This window comes from Aquila chrysaetos, chromosome 1 (genome assembly GCF_900496995.4).
Source record: "Aquila chrysaetos chrysaetos chromosome 1, bAquChr1.4, whole genome shotgun sequence".
Classification (NCBI taxonomy): domain Eukaryota; kingdom Metazoa; phylum Chordata; class Aves; order Accipitriformes; family Accipitridae; genus Aquila; species Aquila chrysaetos.
The window spans coordinates 49,780,603-49,808,283 of record NC_044004.1 but is presented as its reverse complement, the minus strand read 5'-3'; the positions used below and the strand labels follow the sequence as shown (position 1 = coordinate 49,808,283).

Genomic DNA, 27,681 nt, shown 5'->3' with positions numbered 1-27,681 from the left:
AAAGTCAGCTGAAATACAGGGAAGTGTAAGATGGGAGGATATACCATTTCAGGGAAAGCTAAATAGTTTTTTGTCCATTAAGTAACTTCTTACTGTCATCCATGAAATAGCGTGCTGTACTCAAGCAAGAAATATGATTTGTTGCAGAAAAATTCAGGACTACATTTCCCTGAAAAACTGAACAGATGGACTACTTGGTTAAATTGCTTGCACAAGCATTTACGTAGATTTGACTGACAATGAAAAGGGTGTTTTGATTGTTTTAACACAGAAATGAAGGGATAAAGAAACAAGTCCAAATAAATGAAGTTGTTCATGCATAAGACACATTAGTATTTCAAATAAATTATTAGCATACAAGTCAACCAGATGAAGGAAAAGGAACTGGAGTCTCATTCCAAGTGCTCTACTGTAGTAACAAATGGACCAATACCATATGTAACGCGTAAGGCCAGTGGATGCTCTTATAAATAAAAAACACAGGCTGGTATATAAATCAATGCTTAAATGCTTTATCCTATGTTCACTCAACACACAAGTACGTCCTGCAGAGGGAAGCATTTCATTGATGAATTAAGTTGATGAATTGCCAAAATTTGGCTGGATACATTTTAAGGGTGAAACATATGCACATCCAGCAAAACTGTTCTCACAAAACAGTACAGTGTAACAAAATCTGGCATTTCTGAGAGCACGGGTGCTGAAAGCGGATACATTTATTACCCTGACTTTTCTAGCTTGCAATACCACAGGGTGCATACTGAAACCCCTGCTTTATTAACAATTCAGTGCTACTTAAGTGACTTGAAATGAAGGAATGCTGCAAGTGAACAACTCACGTTCACAAATTCTCCAGCTTATTAGCACTTCTTAAAAACATATATTCAATGTGATGAAATTGTTACACAGCAACCTCCATGAGCAACAAGCATTGGAATTTTCAGGAAAAACATGGAAAACTAAAGAGGGAAGAAATCTATTTTTAAAGTAGAGCCTTCGAAATAGTTAAGAATTGTAAGAGTTCAGAAGGAAAAACACTTCTACTGTTAGTGGTTTAAAAGCAGTCTAAGGGAAAAATGACATCGTTAATTAAGAGACCAATTTTTTTGTCAACTGAAAGTATTTATCGTGGCAAAAAAAATAGAGCACTCGATTTTGGAACATATGTGACATGCGTGACTATCTTGTAAGTACGTTCAATGATCAGCTGCAGTTACATTGCACTGAAGAGCTAAATGATATCTGATACCTGAAGTGTGTACTAGTTGAAAGGTATTCATTGCTTCATTTGCACATTATACTGCAAAAGCTACTTCAGTGCCTGCAAAAGATATGTGAAGGGCTAAAGAGGACCATGGCTATGTTTACGTTTGACGATACTGCATCAATGTTTTCAGCGACAGCTTTGAAGGAATACATACGTTTATTGTGTAAGTACAGTACTTCTAGAGCTATGCACTAAAGTTATTCTCAAGTGCTACACAAAGAATGCTAAGCAATACTATTTTTAACTGGATTCAGATTAGTAGTATTGCAGACAAGTGTTTTCACTACATGAGCAAACTGACAAAATGCACAAGGGCAAACTGTTAAGTCCTGTGACCATTTATAGTGCACTTCTTCATAGAAGCCCAGTATAACTAATGCAGAGGATGCAGAAGCTATGAATTGTCAGCTCTTGTAGCGGAAGTATTTTTACTCCAAGGATCATAGTACACATTTTAAAGATGTTTTGCTCGGTTTAATGTACAATTAAGGAGGGGAAGAAATGAGTTCAAACAAGGAGAAGGTCAATAATCTTTAAGTCAGGTCAGTGTTTGAATGGCCCGATCATACACTTGCCAGAAAAAAGTTGGTATTGACATATTACCAACTCAATAACATAGACGCAAACTGTAGCTCATCTTCTAAAGCACATCAAGTTTAGGTCTGAACATTAAATGCTAAATAATTCAATGCATTACTTATTCAATGAAAAGTAGAATTTAAAGAAAAATATCTAAGAGTTGCGTATCAGTGAAGACTTTGTGTCAGAACTCATATTTTACTTGAAAATACTTTTTTGGTTCTTGCTACGTTTAACAAAATGATAAATCTATGTAACAAAAGTATTGATTCTCTCATCTGTTGATACCCAAAATTAGGGGGTTTTGTTGTTATTTTTTAATATGCAGAAATGAAAACGGAGATCTTACACACCACCTACGCATGTTAGCATGGAAGGAACCCAATATGGTAATCGTTGTGAGTTACATGCAGGCTTTGCATGTTGCAAGGCATGAGACTAAAGGCGGAGCTCTAGTCTTTGCCACTAGCAGCAGCCATCATACTGAGAATTACTAGTTTCAGAAGACAAGATAAACTTAAATAGATTGATGATAGCTTAGCTGGTAAAACATACATTTACAGAATTTCTTAATTTCCTGCTTAGTCCTAATGCTAAAAGAAAAGTCAATGCTGAACAGCTTCTTAGAACCTCCTAGACCTAAAACCTCCGAGTCATTAAACTGACTGCTTGAACACAGTGTAGGGCAGGACAACCAAGACAGAATGTGGTCATTTTGGAACAATGCAAAGTCTTCGGAGAACTGCTTTTTCACAGCATTTCAGAGTGATTTCAGAGAAATTACTTTTTTCATATTTGTGATAAGTTAATGTGTGACCACACTTCTCATTACAGAAAATACACACATAAAACATCAGCATTAAAGTTCCAACAGTATAGTGTATTAATATAGCCACAAAAAGACTTGTGAAATAAATCTACTAAACTTATCTTCTACGCTGCATACTATGCTTTATCCAAGACAAAGGAACTAAAACTATCCAAACATATTCCAAATGCTTATTTTTAAGCAAATAGTTCTCAAATCATATAAAAAATTTGAGAGCACATCTATTAAAATAAAGCGTTACTTTATCACTTTCAACTTTATGACATGTTCCTATTCAATGTTCAAACACATATGTATAATATATAATTTCAGAAAAGTATTCTTTTCTGAAATGCACATGATCCAATATTGAAGTCACATGTAGATATATATGTTCTAATTTTTGCATTGCTGCAGGTTGATATTACGTTGCTAGCTTTCAACACATGCCATATACCTTTTACATATAAGAAACATTCTCAGACATTCAAAGCAACATAGTAAAAAGAATCAAGCTTTCAATGGTCATCTTGTCAAATTTAAATTTTGTGTGTGATTTAACTAACTTTACTAAAAAGGAGTATATTGACATTCAAGGAAAGCCAGCACATTTACAAAAGCTGAGCTAGATTTTAAAACTTGCATCAATAAATGGCAATAGTATTTATTCAGTAGCAACAGAAAACTCAAAGTAGTGTTGGGAAAATTCATTATGAAGAGCAAATGTCATTATAATTTTACTGAAAAAATTTCCAAAGAGTAATAAAGAAGAAAAATTAATTTTACTTTAAAGAATATGAGCTCAGCAGTATGCAAACTGAGTTACAAAATCATGATGTAAGTTGATGTGAAAATACTTTTTATTGAAAATTGTGTATTACAGAAAGAACAAAATTTTAAAGACTTTTTTTATTTTTTTTACTCATATAATGTGCTTTAACAGCCACTTTATTCATATAGTTCATGAAGTTGTAGCATAAGACCCGTGATAGTTTGTCAGGCTAGGATTGTCTATATATAAACTATATCGCAACCTCCACATAGTAACATGCTATTTTTATTTCCTGTAACAGCAAAAATGTTATCTCCATTACTGAGTTACAAAAGGACGAAAATTCTATTTTCAGAATTCGTACTAAAAACATTTAAATATTAAACATCTCTAAATTCCCTATTTTAGTATCCAACAAGTCACATGTGCCAATTCGAAACTGCATTCAATGGATTTTACTCCAAACTATCTACATCACCTAAAAGAGTGAATAAAAGCAAAATACACATTTATGAATGCACCTATTTTGTACAGCATTTGTTTTCATCTACATGGTTTACAACTATAAAAGAATCTCTAGCATGTCCCTTCAAATGAGTAATAGCTAAGAGAACACGTATGGATTTTAATTAAATTAAAGCACAAGAATTATTGAAATAAATGACCCAAAGGCTCCTCTATGGCACCCTGAGTGAATTGATAACACAGATATAAGTATTTCCTCATGGAATGAATGCACCATGACAAAGCACTGAGCTACAAGCCAAGTGATCAAAATTCAGGTTTTAAAGACTTTTACACTTACCCGCCTACGGCAGAAGGGCAGGCCCTGCGCAATGATGCTGATGCTAAATATCTTCATCACGGTTTGGTGTGGTAGAGGTTCTTTGGCACTTTTAAGATCAACAGGAACCAAGCCATGGTTGATGGCAGTTTTCCCAGGTTTGGACATTTTATTTTCTTACTTTGTCAAGTCTACTAATAATGCAACAACATTGCTAAAAATTTTGCTTCTGAAGTTGCATGATTTCTTTCTTTCTTTAAAAAAGTTTCAGACTGGTGATTCAGCTCCCCACAGCCTGCTGCCTTTGTCTCTCAACCTTCTCCTGCCAAGTGTCCTGACCTGTCTGCTGCTCAGTGAAGTGCAAGCTATCCTAGTATAGACAGGAATTAAACTACCAAGGGGCAGGCAGACTGCTCCTGCCAGTCAAACAGCTGGTGGACCTCCCCTGCAATGTCAGAAGAACCCTTCTCCAAAAAGGGATCCGCAGATTGAAAAAGAAGAAAATCATGACTGCCAGGAGTTTTAGTAGCCCCAGCAGCTTATGCCTGTGCTTTAAAGGAAGAATTTTTTTTTTTTTTTACTATTACTTTATTTTTTTTACGAGTTGGCATTGTGCCTTCAGAAGGAGAATCCAAGGAGATTACAACCTTCAGACAGTAACAGTGTTACTGCAGGATCTACTCTACCACTCTCCGGACAGAATTCTAGACTTCCACTAGAATTTGACAGCTAGTGACTAAAAAACTGACCTGGACTTTGCTAGCAGTTTTTCAACCACCGTCTCCACAAACATAATACGTTGCTAAACCCAAAAGTTAAAAAAGGTAACAAAAATGAAAAAAAAAAAATTGGAAAAAAATTTGGGAGTCCCCCAAACTGAAGACATTGGCTCGAAACTTGCTCTTTTAATAAAAGTAGAGGCAGGCTATCATTGTATTTTCATCTACATTGTGATTTTTAGCTCCTTCTTCCTGGCCCTTTTTACTTATGTACAAGTACCCCAGCCTGCACCTTCTCCCCTTTCCCTGCTGCTCTGGGGTGAGCAGCAGCATCCAGGGGGGCTTTAGCTCCAGGATGCAATGATACTGAAATAGTCTTCCCTTTTCTGGCCATCACAGGTGTGAGTACCAGTTTGCTCAGGACTATCCATCACACTGATGGAAAGGAGAAGGGCTCTTCCTCTCACACCAGTGTGCCCTGAAGGATGTGGGAAGAGGTCTGCCTGCCCTTAGCAACAAACCTGACTGAGGACCATTTTTCAGGAAAAAAGTTCTTATTCCACTGAACGAAGCTAGAATAGCAATGTCTATTACTCAGATTATCCGCAATTAGTTTACTTCCATTTTACATAATTTCTTGATCAAATTAGCTTTCCTACAATGCCTCTAGGTTCCCACAATCTCTTTCCAATCCCTATACTTGGACATGTTTCTAAAAAATATATTCAAATTTTGAAAACCTTTTTGAGCAAAACTAAGTAGAAAGAGACAAAAGCCTGTGAAAATGTCTTATGAAATTGCTGATATGAGATGCAGAAAGCCATCAAAGCCCTTGTATGAACTGAGTCAGTATAGTCCAAAACACAGTGAATAAATGACCATTAAGAAATCTTACAAGTCCCTTTATGCACAACCCAGCAAAGATAATTAACTGTATAATTATGTGAGGGCAAAAAAGGGACTGTAGTAATACTTAATGCTTGAAGCACAACACTGTAACTTGACAAAAGACAGGATTAAAATGTGCCTGTATTAGCATCTCCACTTAGCCCTTTGTTTCCCCTTCAAAAGGCCAAGCTGTAAGCATGTCTGTCTCACATATAGAGGACCTCACCTGACCAAATATTTGCTTGTTGAATGCTTCTTACACACACACACACAAAAAATCTATAAAAATCCCTACAGTTTCATTGAGTACATATACATTACAGTAAGCATTCACTTACAACAAAATATCTCTCAGACAAACAACAACAAAAAAAATCCTTATTTCCTTACGGATGTTGCATACAGAAATGCTGTGATAGAATGCTGGGTAGCACAATATTTTCATGCACTGATTTTTTTTCTTTTCTACCATTCCATTCAAATGCCATTCTAAATCACATTTAGACATACATCTTCTGAAAGACTCTTTACATTTCCTTCTTTATACTTTATCCTATAAACCACAAAAACCAGTTTACCATTAGCCTGTACTCAACAGTGATATCATTAGATCACAGTTTATAGCATCATTCTGAATTACTTCATTATTTTATACAACAAATACTAGGCTTTCACTTGGCTGGAAGACTTTGGAAAGGTGTCTTCGGATCTCAGTTTCACTCAAATACGAAAACTTCACTGAATTACTCCAAAGAGGGCAAAAGAGTAGCCTTTTGTCTAAAGTGAAGAACAGAGACAAAAACCCCGAAGAGATCAACTCACATATCCCTATTGATGTATCATTCAAAAAGAAGCAACAGGTCAAGCTTTTCCAGCTTTGATGTACCGGTCGCTGTCTCAATTGTTCCAACAAAGTGGGAAGTTTACCAAAATGTATTTGTATTAATATAATTTGAGATCTGAATAGCATGCACATAAGTCAACAAGATCAGATACAGTATTTCATACAAAGCAAACCTCAGATTCTAGTTTAATAAATACTCAATATTTCATTTAATTGGATACAGAGATGTCTGTGTGCGCTAAGAGAAACTGCTGAAATAAACTCGGTTTTAAAAGATTGTTTCATTGCACAATTGCTGAAAGGAGAATTTGACAGTGTGGCAGATCACTATTTTAGCACCAGCCTTTATTAGTTGATATCAGACCCTAGTATCTTATGACTTTACAGGCTTACTCCCTGCACCCGCCCCCCCCCCCCTTTTTTTAATATTAGGTCATAACCGAAGTGCAAAACAGGAACATAACTTGGCCCATTTACAGATTTACATACAATTGGGGAGCAGACAAGACTGAAGTATGGCATTCTCCAAGCACCGCTCACAGCGCAAGTCTCCAGTCGCAGGTTATTCTCACACCTCTGAAAAGACAAAACTCTGATTGTCAGCCCTTCTTCTTTTGTGGTTTGAGATAAAAGTCCCAACAGTACATTATTTTTTCCTCAGGAACTTCCAAACTATTCTAGAGCAATTCCACAGGGACATGCTTCTAGCTGAAAAAAATTATCCTGTTCACATTCAGTGTAGTCCCCTTTCCAAGTGGATAAAGCCAAAGCAGAATAAGGCTTTTTTTTGTCCCACATGAAATTACAATGCTGGATTTCACACTTTATCACAGCAATAAGGAAAAGGTTCAGTTTTTATCTCTGCCTATTTTTTCCCCCCTTTTTTATCATCGTCTCCCAGAAAAAACACTTGCACTAGCAGATGAGATCTTGTTGGCCCAATTTTATTTCCATGTATCATCACTTCTTTCTAGTCTTAGATTTGCTACACATTACTGACTGCAGGTATTACTGTCTTACAGTAATGTTTAAAGGCCCCAAGCTATTCTGGACAGCTATAAACATTTAATAAGTGAAAGTCCTTAGCCTGAAAATACAACAGTCTAATTTAAGCAGTAAGAGGGTGTAACAGGAAGAAAAAATGGAGAGGGTTGGCTGTCTTTGAAGTGTCAGGAATATATTGCATATAGTAGATAACACTTATTTTTGTATTTATTACACATATAATTCTAATTTAAGCTCTAAATGTAGAGTTTAAAAAGCCACTCTGTTGCTTTTATCTTTAAAAGTGTGTATTTTTTATATTACACAGGGTGAGAAAACATATATATATATATATAAAGCAAAAACTTGACAAATGTGAAACTATGAAAATTTGAGCTTTAATGCTTTGTAATATGTTTCTCTAAGTTCCTGTTTCTAAATAAAGTGGGGCTGATTTCCAAAGATGCTTTTTTTTAAGTGCCTGTCACTTTAATCAAAAGATCACATTTGAATCTTTATTTAAATGCATAAAAGTGCCTAAAAACTTGAGTTTGAAAATACAAGTTTGAGATCATCATGGACTATTAACTGGAAACTTAAGAATCCAGAAGATTCCTCTTTCTTTTTTGGCCGGTCCAGTGAAGAGATGGCTTTGTAAAATGAAAGCATGTAGTAAGCAGCAATAATTTTTATAACTTCCAGTCAGAGTAATTCAAAGTGATCCTGCAGCAGAGGTTTTTAGCAGCTGTTTACCAGAAAGCAGATCTTTCAAAATTAACTTGCTCATTCAGTATACTTAACTCCGGAAGGCCATGGTTTTAAGACATGGATCCAAGCCTTCATCTTAACAACAAAAACCAGCTTACTCAAACTTTACAGAATCTTCACCTAGAGCCAACAATTGTTTTGTATATTAACATTACTAGAAAAAAATAAACAAACTCATGACATTTTAATATGGTGATGGAACAGTACAAGACCTAGAGAGACCTAAATGAAGTATTTGCAAGTATAGAAAGATTAAAATGCAAAAAGCAGAACCCCAGACAGTTTTTCCACAGTTCTTAACATCGGTGAACAGCTGCCCTCAAATGGATAAGGGAGAGCACTGCAACATTTTAAAAGTCACCTTCTCAAAATAATAATAATAGCGCAATAATCCTTTTAATATATTTGATAATATACTTCCTAAATAACATTTTTAGTAAGCTCTGCATAGCCGTAGCATACAGAATGTACTATGATTTACATTATACACAGGCCTTATAGCTCTCTTGGTATTCATGCTGGTCCCTGCCCATGTGCAGAAAGAGCAAGAACCATTTTGTTAGCAAAGCAAGGCAGGCTATACTACACTAGTAACCACTCTTATATAGTGACGGTGGTCCCAAGTTTATTTATGTGAGGGATTTCTAATACGACTATACAAATAGTACCTAAATGCTGCATTGTACATTAGCCTGCTTTGTACAGCAAATGAATAAGCTGTGTAGAAATAAGGCACTGCTGTACAAAACTAACTGCAACTGTAGTAGTGGTGCTGCACAGAAAAAAACTATTGCTCTAAAAAGCTTCTATTGTATCCAAGTTTACCCAATAAAAAAACTGCATGTATAAGAAAATATAATGACCCAGACCCCTGAAGAGGGTATGGAGGAAACCAATGGAGAGGATCATTTTGATCTCACAAAGATCAGAATTTCCTAAAAAATGTACACTTGAATAGTATGCAAAAGAGGCAAAACTACTAATAAAACATGCAAACTGATGGCTTTCTCTGTATTTCATGGGAAAAAAAACCAAGTGTAGACCTGTTGTACCACAAGCAATAAAACAAACAAAGCCTGGCTCCAGGTGAGATTTTCATGCCAGTTCAAATTGTGTTTGAATTACACTAGGGCTTCTCCAAGGCCTCATGGTCCCAAAATGTCAGGGGACGTACATGGAAGAGTCATTCTCAACAGTCCAGCCATAGCAAAGCTTTATTTCAGGCTTACGCCTTACTATGAGTTTTGACTAATAAATGGCTTCTATGGTGTAAAGTAAAGAACAAACGTCAACTGAACCTGTTTACATGGACAGAGCAAAACCCAATTCCACGAGGATTCAAAGATGTCTAATCAGGTGACAGTCACCCTGTAGACTTCTTCCTCAGCAGATGCATTGATAAGTCTCTCCCTTTCCTAGCTACCCTCTAGTTACCTTGAAAACTTGTGTAACCTTAATCTCTCTTTTTGCTAAATTGGGTAAAAATTAGTCAAGGGATGCGTAAGCTCTGGAAAGGAAGAAAGACAATGACAGGCAGATGTCTCAACTGCACCAGCTTTGTTTCCTTCAGCAACAAAGCTTAATAACATAGTGAAGAAGAATCCTGATTTTCTTAACTTGGACTCACTCAGACGATACTTCCAGGTTATAATTCCGGCTCTGGAATCATATTGAGGCATGGCCATTAATAACTACTGTGACGAAAGAGTTTGGTATCTAATACCAAGAAAGCTACTTTAAAATTTTTGCCATGAAAGGGCAAGAAGGAGATACACCTTTCACAGCTGCTGGTAGATGGTGCAACTTGTATGACACTCCTATAATGAAAAAAATTATAAAGGTTCAAACAAATATAGATAAGGATGATGATGAAGCTGCTGTCTGGCAAAATACTTCACACTCCCAAGATAGCATTCCCCAGAAATCCACTAGGAGAGGCCAAGGAAGATACGAAATATCAAGTATATCAGCAAAGGGGAAATCATCAGATAAACGTATTTTTCATGCCTATGTGCATGCTCATATCTGTTTAAGCATCCTGGTATTGAAGTGTGAGTGCATGAAGAATTGACCTACTGCGTTTTAATACTCGCGTATGGCATTTAACTACACTAGCCTTGCCTGCTGGGGAACTCAAGCAGTAGGTCAGACTAACCAATAGCAAGGGTTCACTAGTTTCAGTTTCTAGTTGCGACACTAATGCAAGTGAGTTTGAATGACTGTCAGTAAAAAACAACAGATCTCCACTGGATCTGTTCGATCCCACAGCTGATCATCTTTGGAGCCGAAATGAGACAAACAGGTGTCAAAAGCTGGAGATTCTAGTAGCAAAAAGGAGAAGAGTAGCACCTCCCCTCCTTGCTCTGGTCATTTTATTCCAAACTCTGCTGTAAACTGGCTGTAGGACTTGTCAGGCTTGTGAGCTCTGAAATGACTCCAGTAAGTAGGATACCTGAAAATCCTCAGTTTTTGTTGTTGCCGAGTTATTTTTCCACTAGATTAGCAAATGTAAACAGCTCACAAAGCAGCCAGATGCATGATGAGACAAACACAAGACAAACAGCAAAAGTGTTTGGACAGTAGTCAAGACCTCCACCTTTGGGCAACAATGAGCTATTAGATCACCTCTCTTTCTCCATGGATCCCTTAGCATGCAATATTGGTCCTGAAGAGACATCAATGATAAAAACTTCCTAGGCATCTCAACAAATACAAAATTTCATCTCTAGAGGGAAGGGAACATGCAGGTACATGCAGCTACAGGCATGGGATCTGCCTTCAGTCATGATGGTACTAGTGCAAAAGAGCATTTGACATATTACAAGGGACCATTTGCACAAGCCAACTTTTTGTAAGGTCACATTAAGTGTTTATGAAAGAAATATATAGACTGTCTAGTAAACTGCATATTGGCAAGACTATATTGTATCAATACTAATGTCACTAACATATCATTAGAACATATACTTAACGATGCACATTTTAAAAAAATAATTCCTACCATATTAGACATCCCTGTAAGTGTACATAATAATTTGTAACAAGAGGCCTATATTATTTGGCTTTACTCCACAAGCCTTCTAACTTTATTTACTGTACTATGGGGTCTTGTTGTTATTGTCACTTTTTTTTTTTAAACTATCTTTAAAGCATGTGTCTTCATTTCTTCGTTAAATATTTCAGAAAATATTCCAGGTATGTAACAGAAATCGAGCTGCATCATCTTGCGTTTTACAAATATTCCAGAAATGTCTGCTCAGTCCTCATTGGCTATAATATGACTTGTTGGATAAGCAAGTTTAACTGTTTGGTCTAGTCAGAGTTGCACCAGCTGTTAAAAAGAATTGCTACAGCTGCTCTGCAGGAATTTATTTGCTGACCACTTATTTATGCTGTTGTTGCACCTTTAAATAAAGCTGAGACAAGAATTAAGAACTACAACAACAGGTAGAGAAGTCATGCAATATTTAACACTGGATTAAAATGCAAGTCAAATTCCCAGCTGAGGATAAGCTGTGGAAAGGGAAAGCAGGTGTTTTTATTAGCAAGGAGGCTGCTTCTATGAAAAAGGAAGATAGGAAACAAAAAAATTAGTTTTCCATACAGTAATTCAGCTTTTCTTATGACTGTATCACCCTTCCATGTAAAATGCAAGACTTTCAATGAGAAATTCTCTACTTATATACATACATGCACAAAATAAACACAAAGCAGTACCAAAATATTTAAAATATGATTAACAGTTTCTGAATAGTGTCCAAAAAGCACTGCCAAAAATTAGGTTTGGACTTTAAATCTTCTTCCTTTCTACATATTAAATGGGAAAAGGAACAATCCCCAAAACATCAGAAAGGTGTTAAAAATATTTGTGCCACCTAATACACCTAAAAAAATTTTTTTTTCTTCTGTAGTGAAAACTTCTGACCAGATATCATTTATTCAGCATTAAAAAAAAATTCCTTTTGTCTAAAGCCTTATAACACAGTAACACTCTTCATATTAGCTATATTATCTACTGCCAAAATAAAAGGTTGAACAATGCAAAGTATTACATTTTCTATGTTTGAAACAATATAGATATCAAGGTCTATTTTATAGAAGATTGTGTTTTTCTTACTAGAACTGTAAGATACACATAAATCTAACAAATGCAACAACTGATTGTTACACTGGCATTCATTTGATAGCACCAAATTAAGCTATATAATCCTTTTCAGCTGGTTAACAGCATACTGCAAAGGGGTGTGAGGCTATTTATAAAGCTCAAGATATGCAAAGTAAAGAATGCCTGGACTACAGAAAAAAGCAGGTAGTGTGTGGAAGGGCTGGCACTCTTGGTTGGTATGGTTGCCACCTTGATAATTTATTTGTCTTCTTTCTTTTTTTTCACCCCTCTATTTTTTTTCCTCTTCAGAGGAAGGGGAAGCCTTGCTTGTATTTTTATTTAACAAACACTGGCTTTCTCCAATTTGTTCAAGTATCACTTATTATTTAGAATGCTTGTAAGTATTTCATAGAAATTGACTTTGTGCATATGGACAACCAAATCCAGCTTTGAGTTTACTGGCTGTCTGATGCTCTGACTTCAGACCCTGCCAGCAAAGAAATGCAGTGCAGCAGTACCAAATTCTGACTGGCACAGTGTAGGAAGAGTTTCAACAGTCTGTCCTCCAAACAGATACACATGCATACATGTAAACACAGTGTTTAGTGTACTTGCTGTAGGACATGTAATACTAGTGGTTTACAAAAAAGCCAAAAATTTTGCAGATGGGTGAATGCCTCGGGGTACCAACTGAAAGTGTCCTTGCTTTGGATGAAGTCCAGCTTAAAGAGAAGGAACAACATTATTACATTTGGCAAGAATGAGGGATCCATAATGAACAATTTTAAGTCTGATTTCCATTTAGCTGTGTCAATTAAAATGAAATTAAGAAATTGGAAGGAAGTTAATTATTTTCTGTGTGTTTTAGGAAAATCTGACAAAGGGATCAGAACTGAAGGAATTATGATATTGGTAAAAAAGTGTTCATTATTTGTTGTCTTTTAATTTTTTTTAGTACTCAGTATATTTGGGTCAATAATGATCATGGTAGCTGCCATCCTTAAGGGACACTCCATAATTTAAGTGAGAAGAACAAAGCGTCTCCTGCCCACTTCCAAACATAGATAACCAGTGGCTGGATGACATACAAATAATAATGTGATTTGCACTTACAGGAAACGTTGCTCATACTTTACTTAATAGTAGTAATGACTTCCAATGATGAATAAGGTGGAATTTATCCCTGCTGGCAATCTGTGGTGGCAGTAGGTATATTTTCCACTTCAGGAGAGGCACCAGGGATTGAACAAATGTATTAACATTTAATAAGCATTAACAGAGTAATATTTCATGACACAGCTGAAAAGCACAGCCACCATCTCCCAAGACCGAATTACACTGAATATTACTAAAATTCACAATTTGCTCCTTTCACATTATGCAATATACGGTCAGGTAGTAAAATCAGTAGAAAACATGAACTTTTAGTAAGAACAAACATAAAAAGAAGTAAGGTTCTATAAAGAAATAGTTGACTTGGTCCACCTTGACTTGGGATAGAAATCTCTGCACTTCCTTAGTAACTGTGTCCTTCTCAGATCCTCTCCCTCTTCCCAATTCTTGTTGTTACAAACTAAAGAAACAAAATTTAAAATTAGCAAGAAGAGGAGAAAGGAGAAATAAGACAGAAGTAAGAACAGAAGAGATGCCCAACAATGTTTTCCTCTTGTATTTCAGTGATTATTATAAACCCACCTATGCACAAGAACTCATGACTTCCACCTTTAAAATCTCAATACCAATTAACTATATGTAACTTTACATCATAAGTTGTACTATACAGAGTCAATGCACACAAAGTTTTAAAGAGATTTTTTTAACATAAAGCACATTTTACAATAATTTGGTGAAGTCCCGAACTTGTTTGGCCAGGAGAGAATGGGTGGAACTCTAGAAAATTTGCACGAAGTTGAAGTTTAGACAGTGTTTTCATTAACCACACTATGGACAAGAAGGGAGAAGATGCTTGCGACAAAGAGAACAGTTTATACAAATACTGGTTCTAGGTTTTATAGGGATTTCTCTAATAGAAATTTCACCAATAAAGAAATCTGTAAAATGTTCAGATGCAACCTAAACAAAATGGCAGATTAATATATCTACACAAAATGCACATTATATCATTACTACACAAGCATAGCTTCATGCACAGATCAGACACCATATACTACCAAATAAAAACAGTTTACGTGTCAAAAATCATCCTTTGTCAATAGACATTACATGCTGTCTGTTCAAACATTCTGCTGAGAGAGCTTGGAAATTTTGGGTTTAAGAATTCTGCCTGTTCAGAAACGATTAAACTAGCATAGAAGTTGACACTGTCTAGTTTTCCTCCTTATACTCAAGGATTTGTAAAGATATGTAAATTACTTTACTGTGCACAGCTTGCTGAATAGCAACATGTTCTGCAGATAATGAAAAGTCTCTTACAGAGAGACATACTGCTATTTTGCAGATTACAGTGAGTGAGAAATGCATCAGGAAAAAAATGTTAGTCCCGCAGCAGCTGTTAAACGTAGTTCTGGACCTCAGATCACCTTCTGTTCCTCCAGCCCTCTAAGCTAATTTCAGGTCTCATAATTTTATAAATGTAAAACATCAGTGAATACAAGAAATATACTGATCATAACTTACATTTTTAAACATACGCTTCAAATTCATAGCCAAAAGAATATTTAACACCATCTATTTGGGAAGGGGGGGTGTCAACAAACCCAAAAACTAACTCACCAGCAAACGTTTTACTTTCTTCACACTTCGATTCACCATTTGAATCAAGTTTCATAACCAGTAATATCAACTTCAGTTAAGCCCCAAAAGGTGAAGCAGCTTAAAATTGACACTCAGAGCATCAGCATCCGCTGATAAAATGCTCAGTAAATACAGCTGTATCAATAGAGACTGGAGATATTTGGGGTAATGATCACATCAGGCAACAGCACCTGCCACATAGTCAGGAACAACATAAGGAACAAATGGCATATTTAAGTGGGGCAGAGCTCCCAAATGTATTTGTTAGACAAGCCATGTATCCCAACACAGTAAGCATACCAAAAGTATTCTCAAGCACATTTTCATGATTTCTACTTCATAATGTTGTTGCCATATAACTGGTGAGTTGAAACAGTATTACTGCAATTCTCTTTTTACTTTTCTTTTTTTTTTAAAAAAAGCTCATTTTCATTTTACGAACAAAGATGCAGAGCAAAAACCATGTAGGTGCCTCACTGACACTGATTTCAAAGCCTATGAAAAAGTGTGCGACTACAAGACACTGCTTCAAGTAGTTATCCTGAAGGTATCAGTTTAATTTATTCTACACAAAGTAAACCGATATGGCAGTTTGAGAAACACAGGCAAGTTCCTTTCCAATACTTGCCTTTAAGGAGCTCTGCATAGGCCAAGCAAATAAAAGACAATTCAAGTCAATACAACCTTATGGCAATGCATCAATTCTGAGCAAGTCTAAACCAAGAGGCTGTTTCCCTGCTCCACCCTCCCAACTCCGCACCCCCCCCCCCCCCCCCCAAGGTGGCTGGCATCTTTTCTGCTTTAGGGAACTACTAGAAATATGCCTGTGAATAACCAACCAACACGGCTACAAGAGAATTATACGTATGTCCAGGAGAAACTACTGCATGTGTCTGGTAAGAACCACCAGGAAATAAGGATGGCATACACTCTGAGATGCAGGCTTCACTGCAAAGAAGGTGCAATTGTACATTAAGTCAGATACCTGTATAGACAAATCTAGCACAATCAAAAAGCTCTGTAGGTTTATTTTCCAGTGTGGCTAGTTGAGGTAAATCCCTTGACTGGAGTTGAAAGACTGACCTCAATTATTGGCACAGAAGTCGAAAATTGCTTGTACCTTACTCAGCTAGGTCTTTAGTCTTGTAAGCAATCTCTGTAATAGGAAACTAAATGAGAAACTAAATCAGCACTACCTCTTTCCACATCAAAAACATGCATCTTTCTGTAATGGGGGGAGGGGGGGAAATCGATGAAAATCTTCTTATGAAGTATAATCTTGTAGTCAAAACTGTGACCCAAACTGTCAGCATCAGTTTTCTCTTAAACTACGTTTCTCCCTTCCCAGGCACTGAGATTCTTGACTTTCCTTTCTATACACAATTACTTACTTCACAAATTATACATTAGCACTGTCATTTAATTCTGTAGTAATATTTGTAAGAATCATAGTGAAAAGAGGTAAAACACCCTTCATTAAGGGAAAGAAAAAACATAATTTAGTATAGAAGAAATTCCTGTCCTGTGACTGCAAATGACATTTTAACATAACAGTTAAATTTAATTACTAGGTATTTCAAGAACTTCGCAGGAGAAAGCTGAACTAGATAGCCAAGTTCTTAGATAAGACACAAACTCTATCAGGGATAACCACATTACTACAAGCAGAGCCCACATATCAATTAGCAAGCTTCATGATCCGCTTACAGAGTAGGGAAAATTAACAGAGCAGCAATTATTTAACACCAGTTTTACCTGCAAGTGAAGGTGTAGGAGCAATTCTACTTAAAAAAGGCAAAAATTCAGCCAAACCTCTGCTAGCCTTGGGCAGCAAATGAAGCCATTACTTAACACAGCCAAGTAAAAGCAGAGCAAGTGAGAAGTACTTTTCAAAAAAAGTGTTGTTGGTATTTGTAGTAATGAAGCATGCTGCAGGTTAAGACAGATGGGGAAGAACCTTGCTATCTACAGAGACACTGAGAATCTGCATTCCTTCCATGGATGCTTTAATATTAAACAAACTACATCTTAATGACAGTTGCATGACCTTTCCAAATGATCCTGCATGCTTGGAATGATTAGCAACTAAACTGTGTAGTATATAAATGAGAAAGAAGTCAAAGGTTAAAAGTGTTGATTGATATTAATCTCAGAGGATGCATAGTTCTAATGTTACTCCAGTCCAATATAAAAATAAGGCTCTGTATCAGAAGACTAAAAAAAAAAAAAATTAAAAACAGCAAAGCTTGCTCCAAAATAACTAAACTGTCATGGTTATGCAAAAGTAATTTTGACTGGCAGTTGTAAAGACCATTCATTGTTTATCTTAAGTCATTTACTTATCTTAACTCATTGTACTTTACTGCTGTAGTTCAGAATAACCAAGGAAGGAGAAAATTTGCCAGTTCCTAAGCTTTTAAAGAGAATGATGTGAAAGAAGCTTTAATTAAAAAGGAGAATCCCAGGGAAAAGCAAGAGGAAAAAAAATTATATTGCCAATGTATTATTATTTTTTTTACTATCAGAGCAATTCTTAACATGCATCCTTTTTGTCACAGCTGTAGCTGAATTATTAGTTTAAAAACTCTTTAAAGAATTAACTGTTAGACAGCTCCGGAGATGAAAGGCATGAAGAATCTATATACCCTATGTTTGATCCCTGCAAAAAATAGATTAAAAAAAGAATCTTTTTGTAGTATAAAGTTTTTCTCTTTCTCCTGTGGACTCAGAGCAGAGAACTATACATTGCATTCTTATCACACAAGCCATCTGAAAATGTTTAATATTTATTTTTTAAAGGAAATATTCCTACATCATTTCATATACTGGAAACAGATTTCTTCACAAATAAAAAATGAGTCCTTCTGTTCCAGTTGTATGTATTCCCTCGACTTAAAAAAATGCTTCCACATTTTTAGCTGCAACAGCAGGAAAAACCTTTGCAAAGAACACTGCTAAGTCTCCATAGGGATGCAGCAAAGCAATAGCAGCCCCCTCTGCTGCTCAGAAAAGGAGAAAAATACTAGCATACACTGTTCCAAAATCACCGCTCCACTTACACACAATATTCCAACCTTCTCAATTTCGTGTACTGCCTGTACACAAAACAAAAAATTTCTCTAACCATTCTTCATTTCCCCCTACACCTACAAAGCTTGTAGTCTATTATTCTGAGAGTAACTGCAGACTTACATACAGGAGTCCCTTTTCACCTCACGTACGCACAAACTGCCCAGTGTAATCTTAGTATTCTTTAGTTTTAAAAATTAATGCTATCCTTCCACACAAAGCCAAAAATTACTGAAAAAATAAATCCTTTCTATCCTTGTGGCTCTACGTACCAACCTGGACCAAGCACCTCGCAGTAAAAAATTCTGTCTCAGTCTGTGCTATTTGAGAGCTCAAAGCTACATATGTGAGCATGGCTTTAGGTTTGTTTCAGAACATGAGAGATGGGTATTTAAGCTCCAGGGGACAGGTCTTCCTGTGGTACGTCCTGTGCTAGCTCCACCTAAGTCAACATAGCTTATTTGTTCTATCTCCCCCGCCTCCACTCTCCAGGGTCAACGAACAACCAAGAAAAGGCACTCTTGGAACAGCACCGTTACTTACACACAAACACCTACTGACTTACAGTCAAACAGACAGTATGGTACCTGGAATCAGAGGATGCTGCAATCAAAGTACACCATTTTTACAAGAAAATTAAGCTGCTTCTCAGCCTTTCGCCATTGTTATACGTAAAGCCTTTCATACCATTTCCCACAGCATTCTCCTGGAGAAACTGGCTGCTCGTGGCTTGGACAAGTGTACTCTTCGCTGGGTAAAAAACTGGCTGGACGGGCGAGCCCCAAGAGTGGTGGTGAATGGAGTTAAATCCAGTTGGCGGCCAGTCACAAGGGGTGTTCCCCAGGGCTCAGTATTGGGGCCAGTTCTGTTTTAATACCTTCATCAATGATCTGGACGAGGGGATCGAGTACTGCACCCTCAGTAAGGTTGCAGACAACACCAAGTTGGGCAGGAGTGTTGATCTGCTTGAGGGCAGAAAGGCTCTACAGAGGGATCTGGACAGACTGGATCAATGGGCTGAGGCCAATTGTATGAGGTTCCACAAGGCTCAGTGCTGGGTCCTGCACTTGGGTCGCAACAACCCCATGCAGCGCTACAGGCTTGGGGAAGAGTGGCTGGAAAGCTGCCCAGCAGAGAAAGACCTGGGGGTGCTGGTTGACAGCCGGCTGAATATGAACCAGCAGTGTGCCCAGGTGGCCAAGAAGGCCAACGGCATCCTGGCCTGTATCAGAAATAGCGTGGCCAGCAGGACTAGGGAGGTGATTGTTCCCCTGTACTCAGCCCTGGTGAGGCCACACCTCGAGTACCGTGTTCAGGTTTGGGCTTGTTGCTACAAGAAAGTCATTGAGGTGCTGGAGCATGTCCAGAGAAGGGCAACAAAGCTGGTGAGGGGCCTGGAGCACAAGTCTTATGAGGAGCAGCTGAGGGAACTGGGCTTGTTTAGTCTAGAGAAAAGGAGGCTGAAGGGAGACCTTATCGCTCTCTACAACTACCTGAAAGGAGGTTGTAGCGAGGTGGGTGTCAGTCTCTTTTCCCAAGTCACAAGCAACAGGATAAGAGAAAACGGCCTCAAGTTGTGCCAGGGGAGGTTTAGATTGGATACGAGGAAAAATTTCTTCACCAAAAGCATTCTCAAGCGTTGGAACAGGCTGCCCAGGGAAGTGGTGGAGTCACCATCCCTGCAGGTATTTAAGAGACATGTAGACGCGGTGCTTAGGGGCATAGACTAGTGGTGGACTTGGCAGTGTTAGGTTAACGGTTGGACTTGATGATCTCAAAGGTCTTTTCCAACCTAAACAATTCTATGATTCTATATGTTATATATGAAAGGCATCTATTAAAAAATCATCTTATTACCTTTAGTAATGAAGCAAATGCTCAAATATGACAACTGCTGAAGGGGTATCAAAGTGGGTTTTGTGGTTGTAGATCCAATTATACAGAAATTTTTCATCTTCTTTTTAGCTAATCTGTTTTCTGGTTCTTAGAAAGCTCTGGTTAACCAACAAAACCATCACCATCACAGCCCACAATCCTGCAACAAGCAAACCTGCATTTGAAGAGGCCACTAACTTGAAAAGTTAGTGGAGGGTTCTGTGTATAGAATGTCTGACCCCTTATAAAGAGTCACCATCACAATCCAAATAGTTAGCACAGAAATAATGTTTCACATTCATATACCCTAATTTGCTAAGTTTCATGACAGCCTCAAGAGAAGAAAAGGAAATAAATGTTTAAGAGGGCTTTTGTTACAAAGACTCTTTTTGAACACTGCCTCTTGTGCAGAAGGATTGAGCATCTCCCATAGACAGGCTCAAACACTCCTTTAGACTTCCATCCAGACAAGCAGAACAGACAAATGTGTTTCCCAAAACCCAGAACAAGAAAAATGGCCAGGGACCAGCTAACAATCCTCCTGCTCTACCCGCTCACTTGGATTTTAAAATTCAGATCCTTACAGACTACATGAAAATACCTTTAGTGCCTTTTGGTGTATTCTCCCCTCAAAACACAATTTGTGGAGAAATATGAAATGGCTCCTGGAATCCCACTTCGAATGGGAGGGCGTGGCATGAAAAGAAAAAATTATATGAAAATTCAAGATGGCATCTGCCTGAAGTGCGAGGTATACTTTAAGGTAAAAGAGGGCTACCATTTGCATATCTCCCAACAACTGTTTCCTACACATACAATACAACTTTTTGCCATGGACACAGTAAATTGCATCTATTAGTTTCTGTATAATCTTCTGTTTTCCTCTTTTGCCAGAGACCAACTTCAAGCACACAAGCAAGAGTAAGAAAGGAAAAACTCCTTAATACCACAATTTCTCCTAGAGCACGTATATATCTGCCTCTGGAGATCTCACACCTGCTAGTCTTATATGAAGTAGTTATTTTGCCTAATCATAAAAATCTGTGACAATATTTGCTGGAATGAATGCAACTAATGCTTCTCAGGAATTCATGGGTTTAATTTTTTTGATTTTCTTTTTAAAGTGATTGTTTCCTCAGGTGGCTTCAACATTAGACACATTTAATATTATAAGTATTATGTAATGTAGAATTTTAGATAGAGAAAAACTTATAGAACAAAGTTAAATTCATGGTAGCTTGGGTGTAAGTGATCAGGACTTTTTTCCCCCTTCCACAAAACACATCAAATCCAAACCAAAGCTGAATGAACCTGTAAATTATTTTAACTGTTTAGAAACAATTTCTAAAATAATCAAGAAGCCAATACTCCTCCAAATAAGCAAAGTTCACAGCAGTTAAAGAAAAACAACTCATCTTGATGGAAACCTAAAGCCTTCATTAAAACAAAAGATTAAAGCATATTGAAGATGATAGTCATTAGTATTTAAAAACTACGAAACTGGGAATTGTAGAAATAGTAAGCAAACAAAAAGACACACAAAAAATGGAATGAGGTAAAGATGACATATATTATGATCAAAATAATTTTTAAGAATTAGAACAATCAATATTTCAGAAATCTCAAATAAACCTAACGATATATAGGAAAAAACTTAGAACACGAAACAGACTACAACTTGGATAACCAGAGGCTGAAACCCAGGTGTCAGTCCAAGAGAAATTAATGCAATGGTTGACATAGAATATGATTAGCAGCACTGATGCCATTTTTTCCATAAAAGCATGCTGGTTATCACCTATGTCGAACACCAGTTTTGATGACAATAAAATATTGCTGGTTGTGATGTATTTGTTATTACTACAATTTCAAGAGTATAAAAACGGGTAGACAAACAATCTGAAATAAGCAAGAATGCTAATTTACATGAGCTATTTCCCAGTGACAGTGACTACCAGTAATACGTTCTTGTCCTTGCAGTGCTACAGAATCCCACATGTACTGAGGGATAAAAGCATTTAAGGGCAGTTGCTATGAAATATGTGATACGCTGTGAATGTATTTGTTTGCTTATGTTGTGGTTAATTGTTACATGACCGCTCCTAAGGAACTCAAGTGATACAAAGTCATCACAAAGCACTGGAAATGGATGCCACAAATATGATGCAATCAGTGAAGAATCAGCATTAAGCGCATGTTTCTGCTAAGAGTCCTGCACATATCATTTACTTTGCCCTCCTGTGCTATCTAGTATTTTTCTGTAACAGACATGACAGCATTTAATAGGACACAGATCAATTGGAGTGAAAATTAACAAACAGTAAAGGATCTGATGAGGTACATTGGGTGTGGGGAAACTCTAGTCACAACCAAGTGTCAATTCTTATCTCTAGGTACAAAGGACACAGGCCATACTTACAGAACAGAAGGCTCTCTGAAAAAGGCTTGCATCATGTTAGACAAATCAGTCAAACATGAAATCTCAATGCAATGCTGCAGTCAAAAGTGTTAACAGAATCATTTGTTATATAAACGGATAGATATATAGCATGAACAAGTTTTAATTGTCATTGGTGCAGTTGTTACTGGAGTTTTAAACTCAGTTCTGATAGCTAAGATTCAAGACGGATGTTCAAAAATCAGAGAGAATGTACAGGGAAGTATCGTAACAAGAACAAAAAATAGGAAAATATGCCCAATGGACACAGTGTCCTTCTTATTTACATTTAAGAGACCCCTCAGGAGTGAACTTGATTGCTTTATGTATGCAGGAAAAAAACCCCGCTTTGTTAAACAGCTCTTCAGTACAACATGAAAATAATAAGTTGTAATGGTCAAGAAAAGACAGGTAACAGGAAAGCAGCAGAGTAGAGTAAAGGTGGAGAAGTTTAAACACTGGTGATAACTAACAAACTGTTAACCTAGGCTTGAGATAGATTTGCCTTGCTGGACTGTTTCCTGTTTTCAAATGGTGAAATTTTTGTAAAAATATGCTTTAGCTTGCCCAGACGTCAATACAGAGCAGCTTAACATTTTATGCAGGAAATTGTACAGGTAACCACAAGGACCCTTCCAGATTCCTAGGTGTTGCTGGTAAATGCAATGAAGACTCTCCTGAACCACTGGCCTTCTCATTTCAAGTGCACATGCCCTTTAGTCATAACATTTTCACAACATTATGGCAACAATTATCTCAGTTATTTGCACAGAACAGTAGTATGAGGCAAATATTTATTTATAATTGTATATATATTATATAAACATTACCTAAAACATGAATATATAAAAAATGTATTTATATATAAATACAATGGTTTTTATGCTTCTGGTGAAGTTTAGCAGGTAGAACACAGCGAGCTTGCTGCTGTCAAGTGGAAGTCCAGGTGACAGGCAGCAAACACAAGCAGGATACATTGTGGTGTTATGCAAGAACCTTGCCATTTCCTTCCTTAACTGCACAGGATCCCACAGACCAATAAGCAAAAAAAAAAAAGTCAGATTAGAAAGAGACTTTATTCAGTAGTTTATAAGGAAAGGAATAAAAAGCAGAAGGACAAAGAACAGAGATATCAAAAAGTTGAAATGGGCTGCAGAACGACACCTACGGCAGTAGCAGTTGCTATTTTATTCAGTCTCACTATTATCTTTTGGCATTTGGTAGTGATGAAAACTGTGTGTTGCCAATATTGCTATGTACCAAACCAGACCAAACTAGCAACTGTGTTGGATCAGGAATGCATGCTTCTGAGGAGCCAGGTTTACATCTGACACACAAACAGTAAGTAGCGGATTCAGCCATCACAGCCAATACTGGTGGTGCAAAGCAAGTTTCACAGGGGTACAGCATACAGCAAGGGAGCAGGTAATTCAGCCACAGTTAGGACGAGAACTGTACTAGACTACAAATGCTGAGAAGCATATCTGAAAAGCTAAAAATAAGACTATCAGGTTCAAGTCTCCTAGGATAAGACTATTTTCACTTCAACAGGTAGAACCAGAAATCACTTGTAAATACAGCTGATGAGTCTACAAACATTCCTTTTTCTTCCCCAAACCAGCATATTTATTAGTCATGTTTATTTTTACTCTGGTAATTCATTCATGCTCCAGCACAGCTATATTTCTACAACATCTCTTAACATAGAATGTGTTCCTATAGTTAAATGTTGGTTTATTAATGAATTGGCAACATGAATGTTGCATTATGTTAGTCTCACTGTGTCACCACGACCTAGAGCAGTATCACCTCAAGACATTTTCTAACCTGTGCTGATCCTTCAGGTACACAGTTAAAAACTACCTAAAATACGAGTTGCACCATGAATCAAGAACAATTCCCAAATACAGTTCACTACGTCGCTCCCCAACAGTTCTTGCAGGAGCACAGCCTGGGGGCAGAGCACAGACGAAAATGGCCTGCACTGCATGGAAACAATATGCAAAGCGACTATCAGACCACACAGAAATTGTGCATCTATACAAAAATCTTTCAGACAACTTCCTTCAGGCTAAACCAGCTTGTTCAGTTTATGTCAAATACGTCTTAAAAAAAGAAAGAAGAAACCTGTATTCATTATTGAAGATGATTAAAAAAAAACCTTCAGAACTGACCACCACTGAAAACTATGCTCTGCTCTGTCTGTATATAAACTGAGCATGGTTATTTACAAAGCACTTCAAAAAGTTTGCAATTCAGAGACTTAAAAATATATTTTTGAGTGTAAGCATTTCCTACGTTAAATATCAAGTCCATACTGTATGCAAGTTGTTATACGATACTCAGTAAGTCATACTACATCTGGAAAAACCAAAGCATTGGAATAAAAACAAGAATTTGAGTTGTAAAGAGCCAACTGAATGACATGAAATACAACAGTATTTCATTCCAAATTAGAAAGCATATACTTCAGTACCTTGAACAGTAGAATTATCAATAGAAAATTATATAATTTACTAAAGACTCATGTTAAAACATTATGACTTTTCAAAAATCGATGTTAGTTGAAATACTTTAAACACACAAGTGAATTACAAACTAATCGCTATTACCAAAATGATATTGCTGCAGCTTCCAGAAGCAAATGTTCATCCTATTTACCTGTTCTAGTGCACCTTCAAGACTGATTCTCCATCTCTATACATTTGTGTTCATAGTCAAACACATAGGGAACCCTCTCAACTTACATTAATCGATTTTTTGAGGTTTTGTTTTGTTTTACATCACTTTTTTTTTTTTAAAGTACATTGTAAAAATTTGAGGGGTTTTTGTCATTTTGTTTTTTGAAAGGTGAGAGGACACTAGGTGTTCTATTACCAATTAATGATTAAGAAAAAGAAATTGGTACATAAGCTTAGGAACATTATTATTCCACAAGAACACTTGCCTGCTCCTCTTTTTTATTAGTCAGTATCACCACTTTCATTATTCTTTCAGTTTTTGCTGCTGCTGCTAAGAGTTAACAGAATTCCTCCTTCCTGAAAAATTTGGAAAATATGGTGAACTACTAACGTACACTGGAGCTAATACACCAAAACCAATTTTTTTTTTTAATCTAAAATGTTAGGTGATATAAGTAGCAATAAAAATACAAATATTTATTTCCAAATTCTTATTGCAAATCCGAAGTTCTCAGCAATCATTGCACAAAATTTACAAGGTCCTCACAAGTAGGATACCATACGACATTATGTAATGATTTCTACCTGAATGACTGGCTAACACACTTTTTTTTAACCTGTATTTTGTCAATGAACTCGCTATAACCTGGCCAGAAGAAAGAACTTGATGTTTCTGTAATAGTCCACCCTATTTTTTCATTACAACTTTTTCATCTAAATGAACCAGATATTCTCAGAGAACACCGCATATGCACAGTCGCTCACCCTCCTTCTTGCCTACTTTGAGAAGGAAAATATCATAAATAATGCCAGGAGGGTCTTATTAGTGTATAAATATTTTTACATGCTAACTCATAAACAATCACCTTGATCTTTTGAAGATAGACATCAGAGCTCCATTCCTTAAATATATAGGAGTATTTGCTCATGTCAAATGCATGCAAATAATTTGATTATTAACAATTAAAACAGTATAGTTTTTGTGGACTGCATAAATTCTTCATAGTGAGCTCTTTAGGAAACAGAATCTTTGCTTCATTGTAAAACCTTAGTTTAAGTTAAATATGCAAGTTATTTTCCAAAATCCAGAGTTAGCGAGGATTAAGAACACAAAAAAATGTAGTTTCTCACCTTTGTCTTTATGTAGAATGGCGATGACTGGTGAATGGCCAAGTCCATGAGGCTATTGGAATTTGTGACACTGTTACTGTTAGCGTGTTCATCTTCTCTACTGCTGTCATCAGACTGATCGAAATCATCGCTCTCCTGATCCATTTCCTCCTCCTCTTCCACCTCCTCCTCTTGATCACCAGCATGTTCATCATCTTCTTCCTCTTGGTTACAAGTGGATTCTTCATCCACTGTAATAAGTCTATTGTTATTTTCTTCTAACTGTTCCTGCTGAGACTCATGCCTGTCATCAAAGCCAGGTTCTTCTCCTCGTATTTCCCCATTCCTCCCAATGTGCTGCTCCTCTTGTTGTCGTCTTTGCTGCTGCTCCTCCTCTTCTACAACCCGATTCATCTGCTCCTCATCTACTTGGCTTGAGGAAGCATTACCTCGAAGAGATCCACCAGTTCGTCGCCTCTTGCTGCCCACAGAGAGCAGTTCCTGATTCATTTCCAAAAGCCAGCTTGCTACTTCTTGGACCTTGGCTAGGCTATCTGAAGATGCAAATGCTTTCACATTCTAAGGAGACAAAAAAAGAAAAAGTGGGAAATTACAGAAGTTACCTTTTTTATTAGATAAAGTATTAAAAACTTATTTCATTTTATTACTCCTGACAACTTCAAATTCCAAGAAACAAGGAATAATTTCTACTTGACAGACAACTGGAAAAACCCCAGACTGCAGACAACTTTGTAGCAAGAGAGTTATTTCTTCTATCAAACAGTCTGATCTTAATCTCTGTAAGCACCATATTCTGCAAAATTCAGAAGAGCTGCTTGCCCTCCTAGAGAATCCACAGGAACCATTAACATACATGTTAACAGAAGATCCAAGTATGTGATATTACTTGCTAAAAATTGGACAAAGATGATTTTCAAATCACATTCTATTTTCCCTCTCATTCGGTTACAGACTTTATATATTACTCACAAATGATGAGCTGCTTTTGGTCTTATGCCTTAAGAGGAGGCATATTTTCAGGTATAATTGAAAGTTGCATTTCTTGTTACTATGGTTTTCTTTTAGATAAATGAAAAAGAGAACACCCACTAAAGAATATAGCCTTATCACTTCCAAGTCTTAAACTGGCCACAGAGATGCCCAGTAGTCAAAAGTAGACATCACTAGGCAGCCCATGCAGCCCGGAAAGGGCACATACCTTGCCTGGCAAAAAAAT

At 36.9% G+C, this 27,681-nt stretch overlaps 1 protein-coding gene across 8 annotated transcripts in view; it reads right to left on the bottom strand.

Annotated features, from left to right (window-relative positions):
* Positions 1–27,681, bottom strand: part of FBXW7 (F-box and WD repeat domain containing 7) — a 187,613-nt gene that overhangs the window by 78,607 nt on the left and 81,325 nt on the right. For 4 of the 8 annotated variants that reach the window (XM_041122390.1, XM_030010890.2, XM_030010879.2 and 1 more), the window contains 2 exons: positions 26,466–27,023; positions 7,151–7,237 (listed from right to left, as the gene is read on the bottom strand). In XM_041122390.1, coding sequence (XP_040978324.1) covers positions 7,151–7,237; positions 26,466–26,954 — 576 coding nt within the window. In that variant the 5' untranslated portion in view covers positions 26,955–27,023. Of the gene's footprint in view, positions 1–7,150; positions 7,238–13,979; positions 14,092–23,197; positions 23,665–25,631; positions 25,692–26,465; positions 27,024–27,681 lie in introns of those variants that run through there. The other 4 variants (XM_030010909.2, XM_030010920.2, XM_041122396.1 and 1 more) reach the window with 4 other exon arrangements.